Here is a 25,089-nt window from a genome sequence, read left to right as displayed (position 1 = left end):
GCCCCTTCTGCACCCAGAGCCCTATCCTCGGCCCCATCCCCGGCCCCATCCCAGCAGCACCGCGCGGCACCCCTTCTGTGCCCAGGGCCCCAGCCTCATACTCAACCCTGCCCGAACCGGCAACACTGCATGGCACGGCGTCCCTTAAAGTGAGGCGCCCTGGACTAGGGCCCAGCCGGCCTGTAGCTAAGGCCGGCTCTGACTCCAGCCCCGCAAACTGGAAGGCAGAAGCCGGCTTAGCTGAAGGTAAGGGAAGGGAAGGGAGGGGAGGGGAAGGGAAGGGGGAAAAATAGAGGGCAGTGGTGGGAGAGGAAGGGGCTTGTGCTGAGGGGAAGGGGGTAGGTCAGGAGAAGAAAGGGGAAGGCACCAAGTGACAGGGTAGAGGAGAGACAAATGACAGGAGGCTAAGTGGAGACAATAAGGAAAAAAGTAGGAGAGGCAGTGTCAGTGGAAGGGGGGGACAGGGTGATGCTGGGAGAAAAGAGGGTAAGGGCATTGGGGGTTAGAGCGAGGAGGGGAAGGTGCCTGGAGAAGGCTTGAAAAGGGGTGGGCATGAGGAAGGCAGGGATGAAGCAAGACGTGTTAGGGCATGGGGGCATGAGGGAAATGGGAGAGGGTGGTGAGGGGGTGGGCATCAGGGAAAAGGGGGGCAGGGGCAGTGAGGGACAGGGAAGGCAGCAGGAAGGTGCAGGGGTAAAGGAAGGTGCAGATGCCAGGAGATTCTGGGGGTGAAGCAGAAGGGCAGACCCCTGCAGGGGAGGGACCAGCACCACAGGAGAGAGGCAGGGCAGGTGTGTAGAGGGAGGTGTTAGGAGAGGGGATGAGGAGGGTAGTAGCTCACATGATCAGAGTGGGGCTACTGGAGGAGTGGGCACAGGGGAGAGAGAAGGGCTGGTAGAGGGGGGCAGGTGTCAGGAGGGCTAAGGGCAGGAGTCCAAGTCAGGACAGCAAAGGAGGGTGAGGGGTTGGGGGGCAGCCAGCACCAGGAGAGCTGATGGAGCAAGGGGAGACATGGCAGCAGAGGGAAAAGGTAGAGGTTTATAAGATATTTATTAATAACTTGGGTGCTACAGTGGCACATCCAAACAAGCCACATGAACTCAATACCGGTGCACAACACAAAATTCATTCTGCTCATGGGAGGAAACTCTTAGAGGGAACACTTCCCCAAGCCTCTCCGCCCCCAAGTTAGTGTCACACACATTGGGTTAATGCAAATGCAGGATAGTTGCATTAGGGGGGTTTGGTGGGGGTCTATTGGTAGAAGTATGGTGGAAAAAGTCTTTAGCAGGAGATCACATGACACCTCTTACTTCTGGTCATGTGTCCATCTTGCCCCAAGAATGTTACCTCCAGAGGTGTGGCCAATGGGAGTAAGGGGCGTGGTGTGGCTAATGGGGGTCAGAGTACTTTTTTAAAAAATTATTTGGGTGCACACCCTAATTAAATGTGCTGTGCACGCCCATGATAGGAATGTAAATTCATGTTTAATTTGTTAACCAGTTAAATACAATGTTTAACCAGTTAACCAATTAAAGGTGGGGATACATGTAACAGCTCCATTGTGTTTTAGTTCCAGGAAGAGATTATACTGATAGGATACAAGGATTGCATCAGTCCTTCTAATAGGCCCAAAATGAAACCATTATGTACCAGAGATTTACCCTGTGTTGTTCAGGTCCTTCAGTACAGGGTGCTGAGGGATACAGGAATGAGCAGAGATTTGGAGGTGTGGGAGGTTTGGGGGTGGAAGGTGCAGGAGTCAGGGTACAGGGTGCTAAGGGGCTACATTGTCCAGGCAGCAGCTGCTTTGCTGCTCTCTTGGGCTGTTGGGAGCACACTTGCTTGCTGCCCCCCTGTGGTCATCTGGAGTATAGCTGTCCCTGCCACCAGACTTCTTCCTTTCAATTTTATGTGAAACATCCCATTCCAGGCATATCCGATTTTCCTGGCACAACCAACTCCTGACCTTGCTTTTAAGTTATGATGAGAGGAAGCTGCATACCAAATTTTGTGGTCCAAGCTCTTAACTCACAGATGGACACAAAAACTCTCTCAAATATCAGAGGGGTAGCCGTGTTAGTCTGAATCTGCAAAAGCGACGAAGAGTCCTGTGGCACCTTATAGACTAACTGAAGTGTAGGAGCAGAAGCTTTCGTGGGCAAAGACCCACTCTGCATCTGCGTCACATGCATCTGACGAAGTGGGTCTTTGCCCACGAAAGCTTATGCTCCTACACTTCAGTTAGTCTATAAGGTGCCACAGGACTCTTCGTCGTTCTCTCAAATATATAATATATTTTTCAACCAAATTCCATCAATACTTTAATGTGTTGGGCTACCTTCTCCTTAGCATCTGCATACAGACTTGTACATCTGTGGCTTGCGTCAAGTGGGCAGATCCCTGTATGAGTCCCATTGTTTTCCTGTATCTAACTAGAACTTTGAGGGACATGGAACACACAATGCTCCTGTGAGACAGCCATTGTGATGGAAAAGTTTGCAGTAACTTGTGCCTGTCCAGTTGAACTGCAAACGTACTAACAGGCACTTTAAACTGCCAGCAAGCCTGTGAAAGAGTACAACAACAGGGCAGTTCTCCTGGACTCTTTAGTAGACCCACAGCTACAGAAAGTTCTGGACAGCTTAAACAGTTCACAAATCAGTGAGACAGAGAAAAGGTTCTGCAAATCTAGACAGCTACAGATACCATGAAACATGTACAACACAATGAATATATGCACTGCTCAGTTTTCCAAATTTTCATGTTCCTGTTGCTTAAAAAAAAAAAAAAACACACACACACATACACACACACTTTACTAGTAGACAATGGTAACCAAGCATTAGATCAAGTTTAACAAGTGAGCGTAGTTAAGAAATTCCATTTAAAAAAGTAATTTTTTCACTAGTCCCTTCATTAACACTTTACAAACAAAACTGACAGACTCAGAGATGTCCATACACTGCAGACATGGTCCACATTATGAAGATTTTAAGTGGACTTGTTTCAACATAGTTGTGCATGTGTTAACACTTAAAATTTATCTCCCACCCCACCCCTTTAACAGCAACTAAACAGCACCACGTCCCTGAAGGATGCAGAGAAACAAATCAGCCTACGTATGTCAATTCAGTACAATTGTACACACTGCATTATCCCAACAGTCCTCCAGCAGCTGTCCCACCATGCTCCTCCCCACATGACTAGGGTCACTCAATTACAATTTTGAACTTCACTGCCCAAAGGTCACAGAAACCAAAAGACAGCACCATTCCCCTTAAATACACAACGGCTGTGTCTACATTGGCAAGATTTTGTGCAAAAGTGGTCACTTCTGCGCAAAAACTTGCTGCCTGTCTACAATGGCCGCGAGTTCTTGCGCAAGAACACTGACGTTCTAATGTAAGAAATCAGTGCTTCTTGCACAAGAACTATGATGCTCCCGCTCAGGGATAAGCCCTCTTGTGCAAGTGTTCTTGCGCAAGAGGCCAGTGTAGACAGGCAACATCAATTACTTGCGCAAGAAAGCCCGATGGCTAAAATGGCCATCGGAGCTTCCTTGCGCAAGAGAGCTTTTACACTTCCACGGATGCTTTTGCGCAAAAGCACATCTCTTGCACAAAAGCACATGCCAGTGTAGACGCTCTCTTGCGCAAATACTTTAACGCAAGAACTCTTGCGTTAAAAGTATTTGCGCAAAATCTTGCCAATGTAGACCAAGTCAGCATGTCTTTTAAGTGCATCTTCCTGAGTGCACATCTTCATGAGCATCCAACCATGGTAGCTTCACATACATAGAGAGCTATTAAACATGCTATTGCCAACAGGAAATAAATCACAGTTATTCTTTATCCGTGGAGAGAAGACACTTTGCAAAAACAGTCAGGGAACAGATGAAAGACGTCTATATGCAGGGGATGCTGATACTGGGACACAAAAAAGATGAGTAGCAGTACTGTGTTAAAGACATAGCAGACAACCGAAGCAAATGTGGGACTGCCCAACAGACCTGCCACTTCTACAACAAACTGCATTAGCAACAGTTATGAGAACTGGATGGAGCTCTACTGTGTCCATACTTCTGCCTGAGAGATGGCAGAGGCTGTAAAGTCACATGATATTGTCAGTTTTAAAAAATGGTGCAAAAATAATGGGATGGAATAAGCATATGGGATGGATATTATGACACTGAGGGAACCTGAACTAGAAATCCTTGTGAAAGTTATTGTAAAATTTCCCACAAAGCACAGCACCAGAGACACACACAAAGCTCACTGGAATACTTACCCATGGTACTCCAAATTGTTCATCACCACAACCACTAGTGGTGGGTACACATAGCACCAAAACACACAGCCAAATGTACTAGCACACAGCAGATCTATAGAAGTTGGTGGATATATGATTTGTAAATTATGTCTGCCAAACTCTGTACTGTAGAGTTACACACAACCTCTCACTCTATTATAATAATCTATTAAGTAACTCAGAAAAGAGCAGCAAAGATAGTTAGGGGTATGGAACAGTTTACATATGAGGAGATATTAATAACAATGGGACTTTTCTATAAAATAATAGATTAATGTAACTTGAAGGGACCTCAAGAACTCATCTAGTCCATTCCCTTGCACTTATGGCAGGGCAAAGTATTATCTAAACCAGAGATGGGCAAAATACAGCCCACTAGCCAGGTCTGGCAGATATAATGTTTCTGTTTGTCCTCCCATCTCTCTCTAGGCCACTACAAGTTCCACATCAAAGCAGAGAGCTCAGACAAACTGCATGCCATGCCTCCCCACCACTCCCAGAAGTGGCCAGTTAACATCTTTGCATGCCCCTGCCAGAATGGCAAGGTGGCTCCATGTACTGCCCCCACCAACAGCACTGTCCTCACAGCTCCCATTGGCCACAAACTGGCTAATGGGAGCTGCAAGGGCAATGATTGCCAGCTGCTTTCAGGAGCAGCACAGGGCCATGGCAAGCAGGTAGCCTTTCTGAATGCCCTGCTGTGCTACCAGCGGAGAGTCACCTGTGATAAGTGCATCCCAGTCAGAGTCTGCAGCTCCCACTGCCCTTGCATCCAAACCCACTGCCCTAGGCTAGAACCCCCTCCCTGTCCTCTGGGCTGGTCACAGACAAAAGCTGCTCCAGCTGGGCTGGAGCACTCCTACCAGTGGTGGGCTCCGTGGGGCTGAAGCAGACCCCTGTCCATGGTGGGCTGCTCCAGCCTTTACCAGTTAACCATAACCAGTTAACCATTTAGCATCCCTACCCTGTGCCCAAACTCAAACCCAGACCCCACAACTCCTTCATGAATAGAGTAGAAATATGCAGCCAGTGTCAACTTATAAAAATTCATGGAGTGGTGACTCCTCTTGCAAAAATTCTCGCACATCCCTGCCTTAACCTCTGTTTACCAGAAGCTGGGAATGGGCAACAGGTGGATCACATCAGGATTACCGGTTCTATTCTTTCCCCTAGGGCATCTGGCACTCGCCATTGTAAGCAAACAGGACAGTGGGCTAGAGAGACCTTTGGCCAGGTTATACCTCCCTGGTCTGGCGCCCTCAATACCTGACCAGTCCTAAAACAGGAAATCTATCAGACCAGAGGTGGTCAATGCCATACCTTTCTACTGTTACCAGCTGCAGGGCTCCTTTCTGACAGCAGCAGAGGAGCCAGCATTGGTCAAGTGGGGGAAGGGATACACTTGGGGAAAGAGGCAGAGAGACTGCAGAGCCCCAAGGTTGGGGGCCAGGAGTTCAGCCCCATGGCGTTCCACAGTCCTCCCCAAGCACCCCCACATCTCCACTCCTCCCATTCCCTTCTGAGCTTGAGCGCCCATTGGGGATGCTAGACCACAGATGTTCCTGGACTGCAGAAGCCTAGACTATAAAGATCCAATCTGTATCTCTGCACCATGCCACCTTCCTGCCCTTCCGTTCACCAGAAAAATACAAACACGGTTACCTTATACCTTATTACTTCAAGTATTCCCATTGTAGTGAATGCAACTACTCAAAGGAGAAACTGCTGACCAATTAATAAGGGGTTCAACACAGGGTTGCCAACCATCAGTAAATTCAAACATAGTCAGTAAAAATAATAATAAAAATAAAATTGGCCCTGTCTATAAAATCTGTAAAAAAAAAAAAAACACAGTTTTCGGTGGTTGTGCATGCAACACATAGTTCTGTTGGGCTTCTTGTGGCTGGAGGAATGAGGTACAGACCGCATGCTGGACACAGGTCTCCCACAGACCCCCTGCCAGTAAGTCACAGCAAGGCATTTCCTGGTACCATCACCCAGTCTCAGCCAGGTGAACAGCTCAAGTGCATCCCCTCCTAGGGTGGGAAAAGGGCTCAGAGGGGGCATGATTTGGGCCAGGGAGACTGTAATAGGAAAAAGATTGTGTCCATATGTCTGACCAACACACTGCAGGTCCAGGTGTCGGTCTTGTGGGCTCTCAACTTCCCCCAGGCTCCTGCTTTCTTTCCAGCTCAATTTGCCGGCTGAACTGAGGTTTCACAAGTGCCGTCACTATCAATTCAGCTAAGAAGCAAAAATGTTGTGATGTATGAATAAAAACACTGAATATTGTTCACTTGGTCCTTTTGAGCTATCTTTATATTATGTAACAATGTGTCCACAAAACAGTTTTGTTGTCCATTACTTTTTCTATACCATCCATAAAAATAATTTTCAGCACTTTGCAAATCTTTTTCAATAGTTTTTTTTACTCTGGCAATTACAAAAAATGAGTTAATTTGTAGAATGAGTAGACTGGTACAGTAATTCCTTATTTAACACTATAGATGTGTTTCAGAAAATGATCGCGTTAAGTGAAAACATGTTACGCGAGGTCAATTTTCCCATTGAAAATAATGGAAAAGGTGGGGGTTGCGTTTCAAGCAGTGGTGTCTGTTGGGACCAGGACATACGGTTGGGGGAGAAAGGGAACTGGGTTACAGCAGGAAGGGGAGGTGTTTGGCTCTGGGGAAGAGATGGGGAAGAGAGGGGATGGGGATTGGGTTGGAAGTATGCCCGGTGACGAGTCTGCCGGGACCCGCACTGCATCCGGGGTGAGGGGCGGGGGGGTCGCCGGGGAACCGTGTAGCGAGCGGTGAACCTTCCAGTGCTTTGCAGGGAGGCGGGGGAAGCCCCGCACAGCCGCCAGTGACGGGCCGGCTGGGGAAACCCAGCCACCAGCCTGCAAGCGGGGGCGGAGGACAAGGGGCAAGGCATCCAGCGACGGGGAGTCAACAGGGAACAGCGCAGCAAGCAGTGAACCCTTCACCGCTTTGCAGGGAGGTGGGGGAAGCCCCATGCAGCCTCCAGCAACGGGCCAGCTGAGGAAATCATGCTATTCCAGGGATGGTCCTGTGATTCAAAAAACGTTTCCTAAAAAAATTGTGCTATCACGAAAATGTGTTAAGCAGGCACGTCTTAAATGAGGAATTACTGTATTATGCTTTTTCACTTGTAGATAAGGAAACACTTTAAAAGGACAGGTAAGCATTTTCAAGTTGGAGGAAAAGAAGGCAGATACATTACGTGCCTACAGCTATAGTCTATACCAGTGTTTCCCAAACTATGGGCCGCAGACCAGTACCGGGCCGCAGGAAAAAAAAAACAGGGCCTCAGCATGGCTGCCAGAGTGTTCCAGGCTCCCAGAGTGACCGTGTGGCACCAGGTCCCCCAAGTCCACGGCCAGCCTGGGCAGAGTCGGCAGCCGGATGTTTCAGCTCCCGGAAGAGGCGTAGCTAGGGGAGGTCGTAAGGGGGTCTGGGAGGAGGAGGAGGGGAGAGCCGGCCACTGGAAGCAGCACTGGACGGGGGAATCAGGGCAGGCCAGGGAGATTGGGGAGGGAGGGCAGCCAGCAGAAGAAGAGCTGGCCGGGGGAGATCGGGAGGAGGAGTAGGGGAGCAGTGGGTGCGGTAAGCAGGGCTTGCCTGGGGCATTGGGGCTGGCCAAGGGAGACTGGGAGGAGAAGTGGGGGAGAACTGACTGTCCGAGAGGGGGTTGGGGGAAGTGGGGCTTGCCAGAGGCACAGCGGGGGGCGGGGAGCGGGACTGACCCAGCCATATGCAGATCTCAGGGCACTGCCTCTCCCCTCCCCCCCAGCAAAGCACGAGTGAGTCTGGCCCAGGGATTCTATTGTGTCCCCCCCCTCACCCCAAACACACACACACATCCTTGAGTAATTGCAAACTGTTTGGCTGGTAGACACACTGATGCAGCCTGAGCACATTTACCAGCCAGGCAGTTTGAAACTACAAAATAATACATCTAGTAATAATACAACTTACCTAATGAGAAAATACCAGAAAGGTTATATGTCTGGTATTTTCTCAGTTTGTTTTTTATGTGTTTATATTTTTGGGCTGCAAAAGACAGTACTGGAAAAAAGGGTTCCAACTAAAGTAAAATTTGGGAAACCCTGGTCTAACCAGCTTTCTGCTTGGCTTACACTCCATTTATCCAATCCATATTCCTTAACTTGCTGGCAAGAATATTGTGGGTGACCATATCAAAAGCTTTGCTAAAGCTAGCACTGGGGGCTTTGGGAGGACCAGAAACAACTTGTTTGAACATTCAACATTTGATTAATGAATATGCAAATATGCAAATGAATGTTACCAGTCCTCCAAAAGTTTGTGAATGGATTTACTGGTCCCCGTGTCAAAAAGCTTGGGAACCCCTGGTCTATACTGCGCACCTTGCAATAAGCTGGCTGTGCAGCTGCATAGTCATTCTTTATGGGCAGGGTAGGAATAGTTTTACTGACAGAAGTGCTGGCCACAGCAGTGCTTTTCATCATTGAAGCTTCTATCCTTTGAGGGGAGGGAGTAATTTTTCATATCCTTAACCAACAAAAGTTTTAACAATGAACATGCCAGTGTAGACATAGTCATAGGATTTGTGTACACTTACAGTTGCACCAGTGCCACTGCAGTGTTTAGTGAAGAACCTACTAATGCTGAGGGGAGAAATTCTCATAAAAACATGAGAATAGCCATACTGGGTCAGGTCAAAGGCCCATCTAGCCCAGAGTCCTGTCTTCCAACAGTGGCCAATGGGGAGTGAACAGAACAGGTAAACATTGTGAGATCCCTCTCCTGTCAAACATTTCCAACCTCTGACAAACAGAGGCTAGGACACCATTCCCTCCATCCTAGCTAATAGCATTGATGGACCTAAAAATTCATGGAAGTTATCTGGTTCTTTTTTTAACCCTGTTAAAGTCCTGGTCTTCAAAACATCCCCTGGCAAGGAGTTCCACAGGTTGACTGTGCGCTGCATGAGCAACTTCCTTTCGTTTGTTTTAAACCTGCTACCCATTAATTTCATTTGATGACTGCTAGTTCTTACAGGAACAAATAAATAACTTTCCCTTATTCATTTTTTCCACACCAATCATGATTTTATAGACCCCTATCATATCTTCCCTCAGTCTCCTCTTTTCTAAGTTGAAAAGTTCCAGTCTTAATCTCTCATTATATGCAGGGCTGGCCTTTTGGCACCCTGGTGCCAGAGCCCTTTTGGCACCCCGGGCGTGCGGCGCTGCCCCCGGGGCGCATGGCGCATACGCAGGCTGGCCACGGCCGCTGGCGCGCAGCCCGAGGCCTGCCCCCGGGGCGCGCCCCCGGGGCGCATGGCACATGCACTGCCCAGCCCGGCCCATCCACTGCTGCTGGCACATGCACCAGGCAGTGATGGGTCCCACGGCTGTGGGGGGAAGGGCACTGCTGGCCAGCGCCGCAGGGCAGGCGCTGCGGGAGCCGGGTGCACGGCACCTGATGGCAGCTATAAGGGGCGTGTGGCATCCCTTACAGCTGCCATCAGGCATCCCCAATCGGTTGGCGCCCTGGGCAGCTGCCCAGCTCACCCATGCCTTAGTCCGGCCCTGATTATATGGGACCCATTCCAAACCCCTAATCATTTTTGTTGCCCTTTCCTGAAAGAGCATCAGGAGAAATAGTTTTGTGGAAAAGATAAGCTCTCTTGTTAAAAAAAGCAGTAGTTTCACCAAGGCTCATGCTGGTATAATTGCATTGCTCAGCCATATGTATTTTCCACATGTCTGAATGACATGCTTATAGTGACTATGACTTAGTGGGGGGTTCAGTGAAAGAGCCAGAAACAGAGCCTAACTTTGCAGGCAGATTCCACAGAATAGTTATGTCCCCACAATACCCTATTTTAGTAAAAGCGAATTGCCAATACATCTGGGCTTAACTTTAATATACATTTATATTGTTTTTTAAAAAAATTGTAAGCCACCTCCAATATCTTAAATAGAGAGGCAGAGGAAAAATATTTCAAACAGACAGACTCCAGGTTTAGAAAGATTTCAGAAAGAGCTGAAGAGGCCTGACATGGCATACGTATCCCCAGTGGGGAGGAAGGCGCAGGACGTGCCCGCACCTCTCTACAACCCAGACCATCGCACACACGCACAGACTTACTCCCCCGCCAGACACCCGGCTGCGGAAACGCGCTGTAACTGGATGGAAGTTTGCAGCCGCCCCGAGCAGCCCGGCGACTGCCAGCGCTGAGCCCCCGCCCCGCACTCGCACAGCGCGTCCAGGGCTCCGCCGCGCCGCACCGACACCTCCGCCCGGGCCAGAGCCGCAGGTCAACGGGGCGCGGGGAGCATCAGGCGCGGTGCCGCCCGGCGGAGCAGGCTCCCTGCGGCCGGGAGAGGCGCTTGGCTCCCGCTCACCTTTGCGGGGACGCGCCCCGGCCCCCTGTGCGGGCAGAGACGGGGACTGTCCGCTCCGTGCCCCGCGCAGGCCCCGCACCCGCCCAAGCGGAGCGGCCGGACCGGCTGGGGGGGGGGGGGGTCCTGGCCCGGCCGGGCTCTCACTCACCACGAGCACGGAGCCCCGCACCGCCTCGGAGACGCTCTGCCGCAGCTCGGCCGCCGTGCCCGGCTTGCTGAGCGCCCGCGTGAACTTCCGAGTCTCCGGGGGCGCCTGCGACATGGCCATGGCCGCCGCCGCCTCGCCGGGCTCGCGGCCCCTCACTCCGCGGCCCCCCGCCCCCCCATGGCCCGGCCGTTGGCGGCGAGTCAGTGTCGCAGCAGCCGCCACCGGCTCGCGCGGCCCCGGTCTCTCAGGTGGCCCCTCCCTCGCTCGCTCAGCCCATGCTCCCAGCGCGCGCCGCGCTCCCATCCCAAACACTGACTCACCCCACGGGGGCGGGGCAAGGGCGCAGCCGCGGCCGCTGATTGGCGCAGCCCAGGTGGCGAAGGAGGTGGGGCCACCCGGACAGCCCCGCCCACACCTGTCTCCCGGTTCCACGTCGGATTGGTCGCGCCTCTCTACCTGCCCGGCTCCTCTTCCCCCGCCCCGCGGCCTCCCCAGCGCGCCCAACCCTGGGGCGGGGCCAGCGGGCGCCGGAAAGTCCCGCTCGGTGCTGAGCTCATCGCGACCTTTCCCCGACTCCCCGCGCGGGGCGGGTCCGCAGCGGCGCTGCCGCCCCGCCCCCGGGATCGCTGGGAAAGGCGGAGAAGCGGCGCTTGAGGGGCAGCGTTTCACCAGCTTTTCTGGCCGCTGCCCGCCAGTGGGGGCGGGGCCCATTCCTGCCCCTGGCTCTGCCTTCTGGGACGGGATGTGCCCAGGCACAGAGTAGCTGTGACCTGCTGGGTTACCTGCCTTCACACAGGCTATGTCTACACTGCAAAGATTTAAAAACAATGAGGAGTCTTTAGAATATAGGTGTATATGGGTGTTCCACAGATATAAGAGTGGGATGGTCTGGAAAGCTGCATGATGCTCTCATCTTCAGGAACAGTTGCCTGTATAAAAATCTGCAGGTTAGGACGTTTTTTCCAGACCAGAAAATTACAGTGGGGGATGTGGAAATGCTTTAGGTGACACAGCTTACCTCTTACAGCCCTGGTTCATGAAGCCTTACACAGGGTACCTGGACATCAGTAAGTAGCAGTTCAACAACAGACTAAGTCCATGGCACATAGTTCTTGTGTGTGCATTTGGCAGATTGAAAGGGAAATGGAGGTATCTTTATGGCAGGCTGGACCTTTTCGAGTATCATATTCCCAAGGTGGTATCTGTATGCTATTGCTTACATAATTTGTATGAGAGTAACATGCCCATGGGTGGAGCACTGAGGCACAAGTGCCTGGACACACAATTTGAAAAGCCAAACACTTGAGCTGTCAGAGAAACCGATAGGGTGACCATCAGTATAAGGGAGGCTCTGAGGAACCACTTTGACAATGAGGGGCACTGACATTTCTAGATACTGGGGTTGCTTTCCTGCCTCATCACACTGCCTTTCTGAAGGAGGCATTCTCATGAAGGGATATTACAGGCTTCCCCAGGGACCAAAGCAATTGGTGTGGATTGCATCACACAAAATAAACTCATGGAAATCTGCATCACATTTGTCTTTATTGATCTTTCAGTCCTGGTCACACACATACGGTGAATTCTTGGTGGTTAGTGTTATTGGAAAACCTCACAGTGATGTTAATGGCCAGTTGTCAAAGTCACAGCTACTGTGACGAGGAGAAGAGTGCATTGGAAAAAAAAAACTATTACCTGACTGTGAAAATGAGTGTGTGGTCATGGGGCTGTGAAAAGAATTCTGCATGTGCTGATAGGGAGGCCTTTTTGTTCTGTTCACTCTGCATCTTGATAAGACACGTTAACATCTCATTTTAGTCTTCCATGAGCTTTAGCGCACGCACAGTGGCTTCTATTCTGACTTGCATCTCCCTGGTCCTGCTTTCCTTCCTTTTCTCTGAAGCGTTGAATGCTGCAAAACATCTTCAACTGGATCTTTTCTTGTCCTCCAAGGTTTTTTCCTTAGTTGACGGAGTCTGTCTGTGGGGGAGCATGCTTGATTTCTCAAAGTCTGGTTTAGAAACGTAACCATTAACAATAGAGTTACTGTATTGTTCCTGATAAAGATTGTAACATTTCACTAACATGCACATATCTGAACAAAACTGGCCAGTTTTCTTCTTACCTTCGAGGCAAACACAAATTTTTCCAGACGTTCTGATCATGATGAGTTTTAAAGGTGAGGGGGAAAAGGGTTGGGCATGGGACCTCAAGAAAGTACAGTCTGTGCTTTGTGCAGTAGGTGTTTATGGAAACTATTTGTAATAATCTTACACTTGTCAGCTCCTATTGGCTGCCATTACTCTGGCTCAGGGGCAGATAAGATATGACCTTTGAGCACCCAGCTGGGACTCTCAGGCACAGCGCAGTCTGGGTGCAATCTCCTGCAGGTGGAAGCATTCACACTCCCAGCTGGGCCCCTGGTGCAGTTTCCATCTTGTTGTGCTGGCCCTGTGCCAGGCCAGCTGGAAGCAGCAGGCATGTATATGACATGAAACAGGCCAGCTGGAAGTAGAGGTGCATGCAGGGTTCCCAGCCTGTCCTGCTAGCCCTCGTCGCACTGGCTGAACACAGTGCTGGCAGGTGCTGTTTCTGTGACATGCAGTCCCTGTAGGAAAAGGCAAGAGAGCGGTAGGAGGATGGTCAAATGCCACTGCCATTGCCTGCATGCAGTGCACCCATGGCCATAACTCCCTTTGGCCATGAACAAGAGCAGTGTGGAGCCGGGACTAGGTAACTGACTGTGGGACTGGAAAGGGTCCAGCCCCAAGTTCCCAACCCTATACACCCAGCATCTTGCCACAACTCCTGCTCCCCCACATATACACCCTTGCCCTGACTCCTCTGTATCCCCAACCTCCTGCCCTGAGCTCTCCACACCCCTTCAAAAGGAGAATTTCAATACAACAGTACCTGTAAGAACTTTAAGTTACTTTTACCCAGGTTTGAAGACTGCAGTGTGGTTGTGAGGTTGCTGCTTGACTGAAATATCCCCTGTTTGTCTGGGGGGAGCATGTGCTGAGCCAGGCAGCCTGCTAAAGCTTCTTATCAAGGCTTTGATCCCTAAGACCTTTAACATCCATCAACCCTTATTCAGGGGGTGAGGCTACTAAGGTGGGGGCACAAGATATACTTAACATTTTTAAATGTCTTTAAACTTAAAGCCAAAACCACCCCCAATAAAAACAAAACCTCAACAAAGGAACAAGATGTAGGAGTAAATAGAGAATGCAGGCAGAAGTCCAGCAACAGAGTGGAGACTATCCAGTTTATTGCACTGAATGCAGCAGGTTGCATATTTATGCATTCAGTGCAAGGAACTCCTGCCCTTCAGTGACCATGTGCAGCCTTTGGAGGCTAGAGTGGCTGAACAGGGGTGTGGGGGGAGCTAAAAGAGACTGAAAGGTACATAAATAAGGCTTTCTGGGACACAGTGAAATGTTACCACCCCTAGTCTGAGAGCTTCTGTGCTGTTGAGGCAGAGGAAAGTCTCAAGGAAGGAGAACATCCAACTGGAGCTGAGGGAAACAATCCCACAGATGGGACCCTCCTTCCACATGATATTGTGATATCCAGGGCTGTCCCTACTAATATGCAGCCACATGGTCCACCATGAAATTTGGGGCACCAAACTGCCCCAAATGTCATGGTGTCCTAGGCAGCTGCATACCGTGTACAGAGTGGCACTGTCTCCGCCCCCAACCACTTCCCCCAAAGCCCTTCCTGTGAGGGACATGGCCCAGGGGATTAGCGGGGGGGCCTGGCACTGGCAGCAAGCTCCAGTTCTGCTTTCTGTCACCAGTGAGTGCGGCGAATGGTCTCGCTTCTTTCCTCAAGCCCTCTCCCCTGAGCAATCTGGCTGGAAGCCAGGGAAACAGAGCAGGCAGGTGCTGGGTCGCTTTGCTTCCTGCAGGGGTGGGCCTGAACCCTGCTACCTCCCTGCGCTGCTCTTGCCCTGCCTGCAGCCCTTGAGTATCCCGCCCATCCTGTAGAGGGGGTGCAGTTGCTCGGGCTGCATAGAGCACCAGAATTGTTAGAGACAGCTCTGGGTGGTATTCTCTGCACTGAAGATATTGTCTTGAGGGAAGGCAACTCCAGTAGGAAGAGGCAGGTAACAGTTATAGGGGATTCAATCATTAAAAACATAGTTGGCAATGACTACGAAAACCACATATTGACTTACCTGCGTGGTGCAAAAGTTGCAGATTTCTTGAGACATCTAGATAGGTTTATGTGTAGTGCTGTGGAGGAGCTGGTAGTAGTGGTATATTTAGGTACTAATGACATAGAAAAGCATGGGAGAAAGGTTCTGGATGCCAAATTTAGGCTGCAAGGTAAGAGATTGCAGTCTAGGACCTTCATGGTAGTGTTTTCTGAAATGCTTCCAGTTCCACACACAGGGCCAGTTAAATAAGCAGAACTGCAGGAGCTCAATGCCTGGATGTGATGATAGTGTAGGGAAAAAGAGTTTAGATTTATTAGGAACTAGGGCAACTTTTGGGAAAAGGGCAGCCTATACAGGAAGGATGAGCTCCACCTAAACAAAATGGAATCAAATTGCTGGCACTTAAAAAAAAAAGCTTCTAGAGGCGTTTTTAAAATAAGGACTGCGGAAAAGCTGACAGAGAAGCATGTGGTTTGGACAGTAACATTCTTTAGGGGAAGATCTATTAATGGAGACCGTCTATGTCCTAGTAAGGAGAAGAGGATGAAAGATGATAAAATACAGATAGGATCTGACAAGAAACAGTCAAATGGAAAAAGAGTCTCATTCAATTACATCATGTAATGGCAGACAGCTAAAAAGTGATACATTTTTAAAGTGTTTATATACAACTGCTAGAAGTCTAAATAATAAGATGGGTGAACAGTAGTGACTAATCTTAAAATATTAATATAATAGGCATCATAAACTATATGGAATGAGGATAATCAATGGGACATAGTAATAGGAGGGTTCAAAATATATCAGAAGAACAGAAGAGGTTGTGCTGGTGTGGGAGTGGCACTTGAAAAGCATAGACTTAAATAAAGTATAACTCTTAACCAACCAAACTGTACAATAGAATCTCTGTGGATAGTAACTCCACCCTCCAATAATAGGAATATAGCAGCAGGGATATACTACTGATTATCTAACCAGGAAGATAGTGACTGTGAAATGCTCAGGTTAATTAGAAAGGCTATAAAAACAAAGAACTGAGTACTAATGGCAGATTTTAACTATTCCCATATTGACTTGGGTACATGTCCAATCAGGACTGGATGTAGAGATATAGTTTCCTGACACCTGGCTTAAATGACTGTTCCTTAGAGCAGCCAGTCCCGGAATCCACAAGAATAAAGATAATTCTTGATTTGGCACTAAGTGGAGCACAAGATCCGATCAAAGAGGAGAATATAGATGGACTGCTTGGTAATAGTGACCATAATATACAATTTAACATCCCTGTGGTGGGAAAAACACCAGAAGAGCCCAGCAAAGTAGCATTTAATTTCAGAAAAGGGAATTACACAAAAATGAGGAAGTTAGTTACAACAAAAATTAAAAGGCACAGGGTCCTGCAAGCTTCATGAAAACTTTTTAAAGACACCATAATAGAAGCTCAATTTAAATATATACACCAAATTAAAAAAAATATAGTAGGAGTACCAAAAAAGGGCCATTGTGACTAAACAACTAAGTACAAGAAGCAGTGAGAGGCAAAAAAAAAATCTTTAAATCATGACAGGTGTGGAGAAAGTAAATAAGGAAGTGTTATTTACTCCTCCTCATAACACAAGAACTAGAGGTTACCAAATGAAATTAATAGCAACAGGTTTAAAACAAACAAAAGGAAGTATTTCTTCACAGAATGCACAGTCAACTTATGCCAGAAGATGTTGTGAAGGCCATGACTATAATAGGGTTCAAAAGAGAACTAGATAAATTCATAGAAGATAGGTGCAATAATGGCTATGAGCCCGCATGGGTATGGATGGTGTCTCTCACCTCCATTTGCCAGAAGCTGGGAATGGTCAACATAATAGATCTCTCAATGGTTATCTGCTCTGTTCATTCTCTCTAGCACTCTTGACATTGGCCATTGTCAGAAGACAGGATACTGCACTTTATGGGCAGGGGACTGAAAACAGTGGAGTTTGAGAGGGTGTTTGTGGAAGCAAGCCACAATATAATCATTATGGTTAGGAAGGGCTGCATCGCCAGTGTTAATGCTGCTCCTATTTCCTCCATCACGCCTGTATCCCGACAGAGAAACTAACCCAGTCCCTGGTGTAGATTTGCAGAGACTTTGGGCTGCATTTCCCACTCACAGAAAGATATGCTGGGAGGAGGGGAGGCATCCAGTGTGAAAGGTACCTGCTGGTGGAATCTCCCAGGAAACAGCTGGGAGGGTTACAGCAGGAGGTAGCTAGACTGAGCAGCATCTGAGCCCATGAGGAGTTCCTCAAGTGTGTTCATATGTAGACATCCAAGGCTAAGGAAACTACCTAGCTACTAAGGACTGCTATCACATTACCAGGAGAGGAAAATAAAGGCTATGTTACAGGAAGAACACTGGCTGCTGGCTATTGCTGGCAGCCGGCAATGCTCCTCCACTATTCTCAACCTACCCGTCATGGTGATGGAGAACTGTTATGCTGCCCTTGTAACAAGTGATGAAGAAGCACCCCCAAAAGTTGGCTGGAGCGCCAGCACTGGCTGGCTTGTAATGCTGGGGTGGGGGTGAGGAGTAGCCCTGAACTCACAGGCTTGATTGAAGCAAGCCATGAGCTGGATTAGGCCCATGGGCTCTGCCTGGCAGGGAGAAGGACGTGACTTTGCTCAGCTCCGCATGCTTCTTGGAAGCTCTGCCTGCACACCCTGACCCACCCCCTGTCACTCCCATTGGAGTGGTAGGGGCAGTGCCTGCAGGGAGCACTTCTCTGCAGGATGCAGACTGTCCCGCCCCACAGATGCTGCTCTAGATAGGTGCCTTCATCTGCTGCCCTTTCCCACCCAGACCCTGAGCCCCCAGCCTACTTCTGCACTCTCCCTCTCTCTCAGACACGTCAGTCCATCCCTGCATCCTCTCCCAAACAGACCCTGTACCTTACCATGCTTCCGACGCTTCCCTTCCTTGTTCCCTCCCTGACTCCACACCCTCACTCTTCTCCTTTACCCTCCTGCCACTCAGACCCTACATGCCCACCCCAATCCTGCACCCTTCCTTCTACCCAAACCCCACCCCCAACTTGTTCCTGCAACCTTCTCTAGGCCAGACCCCACCCCTAGTCCCAGTCTGCTGCTGCGCCCTCCCTCTTTTCCAAATCCCCCACCTCTAGCCCACTCCTGCACCCTATCTCCTCCCTCGGCCCTACATGCTCACGCCTGTCTGCCCTCTAGCAACCCCCTCCTGAAAACTAACCCCTTCATTTTTGGTCCGACCTCTGAGCCTAGGGGAGCCTCACAAAATCCACTAGTCCTGGGCACCCAGAAGAGTTAATCCAGCCCATGGGGTGGATCTTGAGGGGAGTAAGGAGAGTGTCTTTTTTCCTGCTTCTCAGTTGGGGGTCATAACTGTGAGGGTCTTCTTTTCCTTCTCATTTGGGGCCCAGGTCAGTGACCTTGTGCGGGGGAGGTTTATCTTGTTTTTGGTTTTGGTTTTTTGCTTCTCACTTGTGTGTGGCCCCTGACTGATTATTCTGTAGGTCAGTGGCCCCCAACCCAAAAAAGGTTCTCCAGCCCTGTTCTAAGCCATGATAGGAGGGAATACAGTAAAATAAAGACAATGAATTTCAAGAAGGCAGACTTTAGCAAACTTTGGGTATGTCTACATTACCCCGCTAGTTCGAACTAGCGGGGGTAATGTAGTCATCCGCACTTGCAAATGAAGCCCGGGATTTGAATTTCCCGGGCTTCATTTGCATGAAGCCGGCCGGCGCCATTTTTAAATGCCGGCTAGTTCGGACTCCATGCCGCGCAGCTACACGCGGCACGGACTAGCTAGTTCGGATTAGGCTTCTAATCCGAACTAGCTGTACGCCTCGTGGTGAGAGGAATAACTCTACCGGCAAAAGCCCTCTGTCCTGTCGATTTGCTGTATTTTTTTTTTTTTTGAGCAAAAATGTGCTTGAGGTGTGGACGCTCTGCCAGTTTTTGTGCAAAAACAGCTGTTTTTGCTCAAAAACCTTGTAGTGTAGACATAGCCATAAAATTTGCAGATTATACCAAGTTAGAATTGGTTGCAAGTGATTTGGAGAAATGGTCTGAAGTAAACAGTATGAAAATTAATAAGGACAAATGCAAAGAACTCCACTTAGGAAGGAACAATCTGTTGCACACATTCAATGATGGGACATGCCTGCCTAGGAAGGAGTATTGCAGAAAAAGATCCGAGGATAGTGGATCACAAACTAAATATGAGTCAAGAGTGTAACATTGTTGTAAAAAAAAAAAAAGGAAACATAATTCTGGGCTATATTGGCAGGAGTATAATTAAGACATGAGAATTAAATCTTCAGCAGTACTCCATGCTGAGATTAGGTGTCAACTGGAGTCCTGTGTCCAGTTCTGGCTGCCACACTTCAGGAAAGACATGGACAAATTAGAGAAGTGCCAGAGAAAAGCAAGAAAAATGACTGAAGGTCTAGAAAATATTATCTATAGGAAAGATTGAAAGAATTGGGTTTGTTTACGTAACAATAAAACTAGGATAGGTAATGCAATGCTTAAGATCCTGCTGGAAGGGATTTTAGGGGTTTTATTGAAATGTATGTAATAACGTGAGAGAGAAAAAGAATACTACTGGCAGAATGGAAGCAAGTGTAGGCTTTATCAGTAGTAAATGTGCAAATTATGCACAAAACCTCAGGCATATAGACCTAATGCCCTTGCACTGTATGTGGGCAAAATTATGGAAAGAGTGATAAATGAGAGAGTAGTAGCCTAACTGGAAATGGAAATTGTAAACTGTGTACAAAGGGGTTTCAGGAAAGGAAGATGTACAGTTGCTCATATTGTAAGATTATAAACAAATACAAAACATCATGCAGAACAGAAAGTTTATTGATAGCTGTCTTTTTGGGCATTGAAAACGCATATAAGGTGCTATGGAGGGAGGGTTTGCTGCATAAACTAGCTACTACTGGTAGATGGGGAAGAATGTTCTCATGTACAGAAAATTTCTTAAGTGATAGAACCATACAAGTCAGGATGGGGGCAGCTTTCTTGAATATTTGTTAAGTTACTAATAAATATTTCTTGGGGAGAATATGATCAGCCCAATCCTGTTAAATATTATGATTAATGATATCCTGGAGAGAATATGCAGGGAGGAATAGAATTACTCTATTTATGGACAACAATACTATATGGGACAAAAAGAGGACACTTAAAATAACTGTGGAGAGAATCAAATAGACACTCACAGGGATTTCAGATTGGGAAGATACTTGAGGGTTTAAGTTCTCATATGCTAAAACAAGGGAATTACCTTAACAAAATGGAAGATTGGGAAAGAATTGAACCTATACCTTTCTACAGAAAAAATGCAGGTTGGGGAAAATTTTACATTCTTAGAATTTACATTTGATTAACTAACTTCAAATGGTCATGTCTATAATATTAAGACCAGGTGTAAAGATAGGATGAATCTGCTTAAAAAGTACAATATTGCTGGAAACAAGTGGGATGCAGATGAGAACATGTTGTTGATGCTGTATGGGGCATTAATAAGACCAATTATAGATGGCAAGTTTTTAAATTCAGTTTCTAATTCAATGCTAAAAAAATTAGAGCTGATACAAGCTCAAGCTCTGCAAATTTCATGTGATGAAAGCATTATGACTCAGGGGTGTATGCTGCAGGTAACAATAGGAAACACACCTATAAATTTAAGGATGAAATTTTTATACTTAATTTTCTGGGCTAAGGTTAATTGAAACAATAAAGATAAGTGTACTAAAATATATGAGGACTGTTGGGAATTAAGTACACGAGAAATAACTCGGTGCCACAAACTCCCATATGCTAACAGAGTCCAAGGTGAGTAAAAAGGAAGGTATGGAAGATATTAAAATCTTTACACCTGGGAAATCAGGCTATAGCTGGTTGGTTGTCTCTCCAGTTGTGGATATGGTATTATATAATAAAACAATAGGAAAACTAAGATTTGAGTTTATACATAGCAGATGAGGTCAGCACTGTCAAATCTACACTGATGGCTCTATAAATGACAACACAGGTGGAGTGGGAACAGTCTTTTGTATTCCTGAATTTGGAATTAAGAAATCTATGAGATTATCCAGTTTTGTGGCTATTATGGCAGCATAATTGCTGGGCATACTGTTGGTACTGACTTAGATCAACTATGACATAGGCTCAATTATGACTGCTATCCTGTCTGACTCTTTATTTGGTATAATGGCAGTTTGAAAGTGAGCCTTGGAGAGCAGGAATAACTTAAACAATTAAATTTAGTTCTTAATTACAGAGAGAGTACAATTAGGTATAAATGTGGTAGAGTGTGGATTCCAGTGAGTGTTGGAATACCGGGCAATGAAATGGCAGATAAATCAGTGAAAAATATCTTACAAATTAAAAAAGATCTCTCCAAGTAAACAGAACTTAAACATTTTGGTTAAGAGAGAACTTTAGAAGGAATATCAAGAACTATGTACTAAAGAGAGAAAAAAGGACAAAGGTTCTATAAATATGTCCTAAACTTAAGGACAGTTTTGATAGAAGTGAAGTAACTATTCTTATAATGGTAACAGGTCACTGTGACTTGACTGATAATATAGATTTGTTAAACCAGCAAACAGACATGCTGAGCAATCCTTAAAAAATTCAAGAAACAGTTGAGCATCTGCTATGCTGGTTCAGGAAGAATTGCAGAGAAAAAAATATTTCTGAAGACCTGAGATGCCTCAGAATGAAAAAATATGGTCTGAAAAGACCAATGAAAGTACCAAAAAAGTGGGGTGACCTTAAAAAAGCATTACTTCACTTTTTGAAGGATGCAAGACTGGGTGAGAGACTATACATTTTTGCATATGAAAAAATTGTTAGATGGCAGCACAGACTTCTATGCTGAGGCTGCTGTGCCATAAAAATGGCAGGAAAAGAGAGGAAGAGAGGGCAGACAAGCCCAAGGGAGGTGATTGACATTTCTCATTCTGTGTCTAGAGAGAACATAAGAATCTCAAACTGTGGGGAATATGTTCAATTATATTTACACTATAAAGCAGCTGTTGAACTTGCCACGAGTTTTATACGAGAAATGTTTGCAGAGAGAAATCCAGAGTAAGGGATTCAGGCCTTCTGAAAATAATGTTCCTGATTTTAAAGGTGCTGTAGCCAGACAGAGAGCACTAGATTTGTTGATATACCCCAGCTGCTTTGTGCCACTGCAGTGATGCAAAGTTGTAATAAATCAACCATAAACCTCACATTTATGGCTCCTTTGTGTAGTCACTTGCTTCTGTGAAAATTGTGTGTAAAATGCAACCAAATCTAAATGTTATGACTTTTACATCCCACTTTGTATTTATTTTCACTGATGCAATTGACTATACAAGATGTTAGGCAATAAAGAATCAAGCCCACAGTCCTTAAAGTTCCATTAAGCATAGGGTCATGTTCAAATAACTGGCATAAATTGTCAAACAACTTCACAATAGCTCTCTTGCCAGCTCAGCCAACATTCCAATGGTGTTATTTTTCTTTCACAAAGTCTTATTAAATCTTAACCTTAGTACAAGCATCTGCTGAGTTTGAGAAAATACAACACATCTTGCATTTTTTCCTCTAGCTTTGTCACTTCCTAGTTCTTATTAAAAGATATTTCCATTTCTCTTTCTTTAGATCTACTTATACATATACAGATTATTTTATTATGTTGTAAGTTTACTTTACTTGATATTATTTTTTATCTTCTAAATTGTCATAATCTTCTCTGACAGGTTCTAATATCTTAATTCTGATCTAATCCACCCATAAAGTTATTTTTTTTCTCCTTTAGCTTGTAAGTCTCTTGCTCGAGTTACTTCAGCCTTATTTCTTAGAGGAAACACTGATTTTATTGTTCTTATCATAGATTTGTTCTTGCTTACATTCTTCTTCAGATCACTGACCAAAAGAAGTAACCTGCTTATAAAGTCACTTAGTAATGAAAGGAATGCAAACAAGTATTTCTTTAACTTCATTTTAAAAATAGATGTATTTTTTTAATAGACTTAAGGAAAGGAGTCTCATAATCTGTGATACTTGGTAGAAAATTCAGTGTGAAACTATGCTAGAGTATCAACTTAATACCTTGTCTGGTTCTTATTTAACAGTACTTAAGGGCTAGGAAAGAACAAATAAATCACATAAATATCAAGGATCTTAGAAAAATTAGCAAAATATTTAAGCTGATCTGTTAGTGGATAAATGGAACAGTATAAAGGAAATTCTTACTTCCAGTTAACAGTTCCGTTCTGCCAGTTTGTACCTAATAGTTTCCTGGCAACTCATAAACATGGAAACACATTCAACTTACTGAAAGTGAAGATTTACAAGACAAACATTTCATGTTGCTAAATACTAAAATGAACTTGAAGTTTGGATTTAATCCATTTATTCAAGTCTATTGCACTTGGTTTTAAAATCCTACAGCAGCAGTGAACCAAGGTGAATGTGCATAAGATTTATGACTACAGGCTTTCAAAAAGGCAAATTCATCAAACAGTAACAAAGTATAATTATGTAAGTTTGGCATAGCTAGGACCAACTCTAGCAGTTTTGGCTAGGACTTTGAAAAATTACCGATTCCTATTCCATCTTACCCTTGTCTCCAAAAAATTAACCAACTGTTCTCCACCATCTCACATCCCACTTGCACTACTAAGAATGAACAATACAATTTCCCTTTGTTTAAATAAATACAGGCTGAACCTCTCTAAACTGGAACTCTCAAGTATGGTAACATCTATGGTCTGGTAGGATCATGGATGTTCTAGGATCAGAGAGTTCCGGTGCATTGGGGGGATGGAGGGGATCAGGAGGCTGGTGCAATGTGTGTGGAGGAGATGGGAGTCCTGCGTGCAGCCCAGCTGGACAGTGTGAGAGGAGCAGGGGAGTCCAGCATATGGCTCAGCTGGGCTGGGGAAAGGGGAGCTGGGAAGACCAGTGGGGAGCTAAGAAGCCTGGTGTACATGACCTAGATGGCTGCCTGGGGGAGTCTGTGAGCCCAGTGCATGGCTCCGCTGGGCCTGGGGAAGGTCAGAGGAAAGGAAGGAAGCCCAGCACATGACTCAGCTGGGCTGCTGGAGGACCCGGGAAGCCAGATGGGGCAGCAGGGTAGAGGGGAGGGGGGCTTGCAACAAGGGGGCCAGAAATGATCACCCCTGGTCCAGCAAAATCCCTCATCTGGGACCAGTAAGGTTCTGAAGGTGCTGGACCAGGGAGGGCCAACCTGTAGGATGACCAGGCATCTTGGAAAGCCTCAGTATGTCCTGTTTTCAGGGCCTATCCTGGTTTTAAAATACTGTTTTATTTTCTGTTGTGTAGACATCACTGGCTTTCAAATGGGAGTTCAGCTCAGAGGGTACAGGTAGACAGCCCATGAAAGTGAGTGTCACAGCTAGGTCAACAAAATTGGGGCATTAGTGCTCTAAAAATAGCTGTATAAACAGCACTTTGATGTTGTATTTCAGGTTGGATTTCAGAGCCTGAGCTGTAGCCCAAGACAGCTTCTATGATGAGGTAACTGGCTCTGTGGATATGGGGAAGTCAGTGAATGTGATATACCTTGACTTTAGCAAAGCTTTTGATGCAGTCTCCCACAATATTCTTGCCAGCAAGTTAAGGGAGTATGGATTGGATACATGGACTATAAGATGGACAGAAAGCTGGCTAGACTGTTGGGCCCAATGGATAGTGATCAATGGCTCGATGTCAGGTTGGTGGTCAGTTTCTAGTGGAGTGCCCCAAGGATCTGTTCTAGGACTAGTTTTGTTCAACATCTTTGTGAATGACCTGGATGAGGGGATGGATTGCACCCTCAGCAAGTTCACAGAGGACACTAAGCTAGGGGGAGAGGTAGATACGCTGGAGGGCAGGGATAGGGTCCAGAGTGACCTAAACAGATTAGAGGATTGCGCCAAAAGAAATCTGATGAGGTTCAACAAGGACAAGTGTAGAGTCCTGCACCTGGGACAGAAGAATCCAAAGCATTGTTACAGTCTG

The 25,089-nt window shown here is 46.8% G+C and overlaps 1 protein-coding gene across 8 annotated transcripts in view; it reads right to left on the bottom strand.

Moving 5' to 3' along the window:
• DOCK9 (dedicator of cytokinesis 9) overlaps positions 1-11,140 on the bottom strand; it is a 305,745-nt gene extending 294,605 nt beyond the window's left edge. For 4 of the 8 annotated variants that reach the window (XM_075918762.1, XM_075918765.1, XM_075918764.1 and 1 more), the window contains exon 1: positions 10,878-11,140. In XM_075918762.1, coding sequence (XP_075774877.1) covers positions 10,878-10,997 — 120 coding nt within the window. In that variant the 5' untranslated portion in view covers positions 10,998-11,140. The remainder of the gene's footprint in view (positions 1-10,877) is intronic. The other 4 variants (XM_075918766.1, XM_075918768.1, XM_075918767.1 and 1 more) reach the window with 1 other exon arrangement.
• Between the last annotated feature and the right edge of the window lie 13,949 nt (positions 11,141-25,089).

The sequence above is a fragment of the Pelodiscus sinensis genome, chromosome 1 (genome assembly GCF_049634645.1).
Source record: "Pelodiscus sinensis isolate JC-2024 chromosome 1, ASM4963464v1, whole genome shotgun sequence".
Lineage (NCBI taxonomy): Eukaryota > Metazoa > Chordata > Testudines > Trionychidae > Pelodiscus > Pelodiscus sinensis.
The sequence above is the reverse complement of the archived record's forward strand: the minus strand, read 5'-3'. Positions and strand labels throughout refer to the sequence as shown.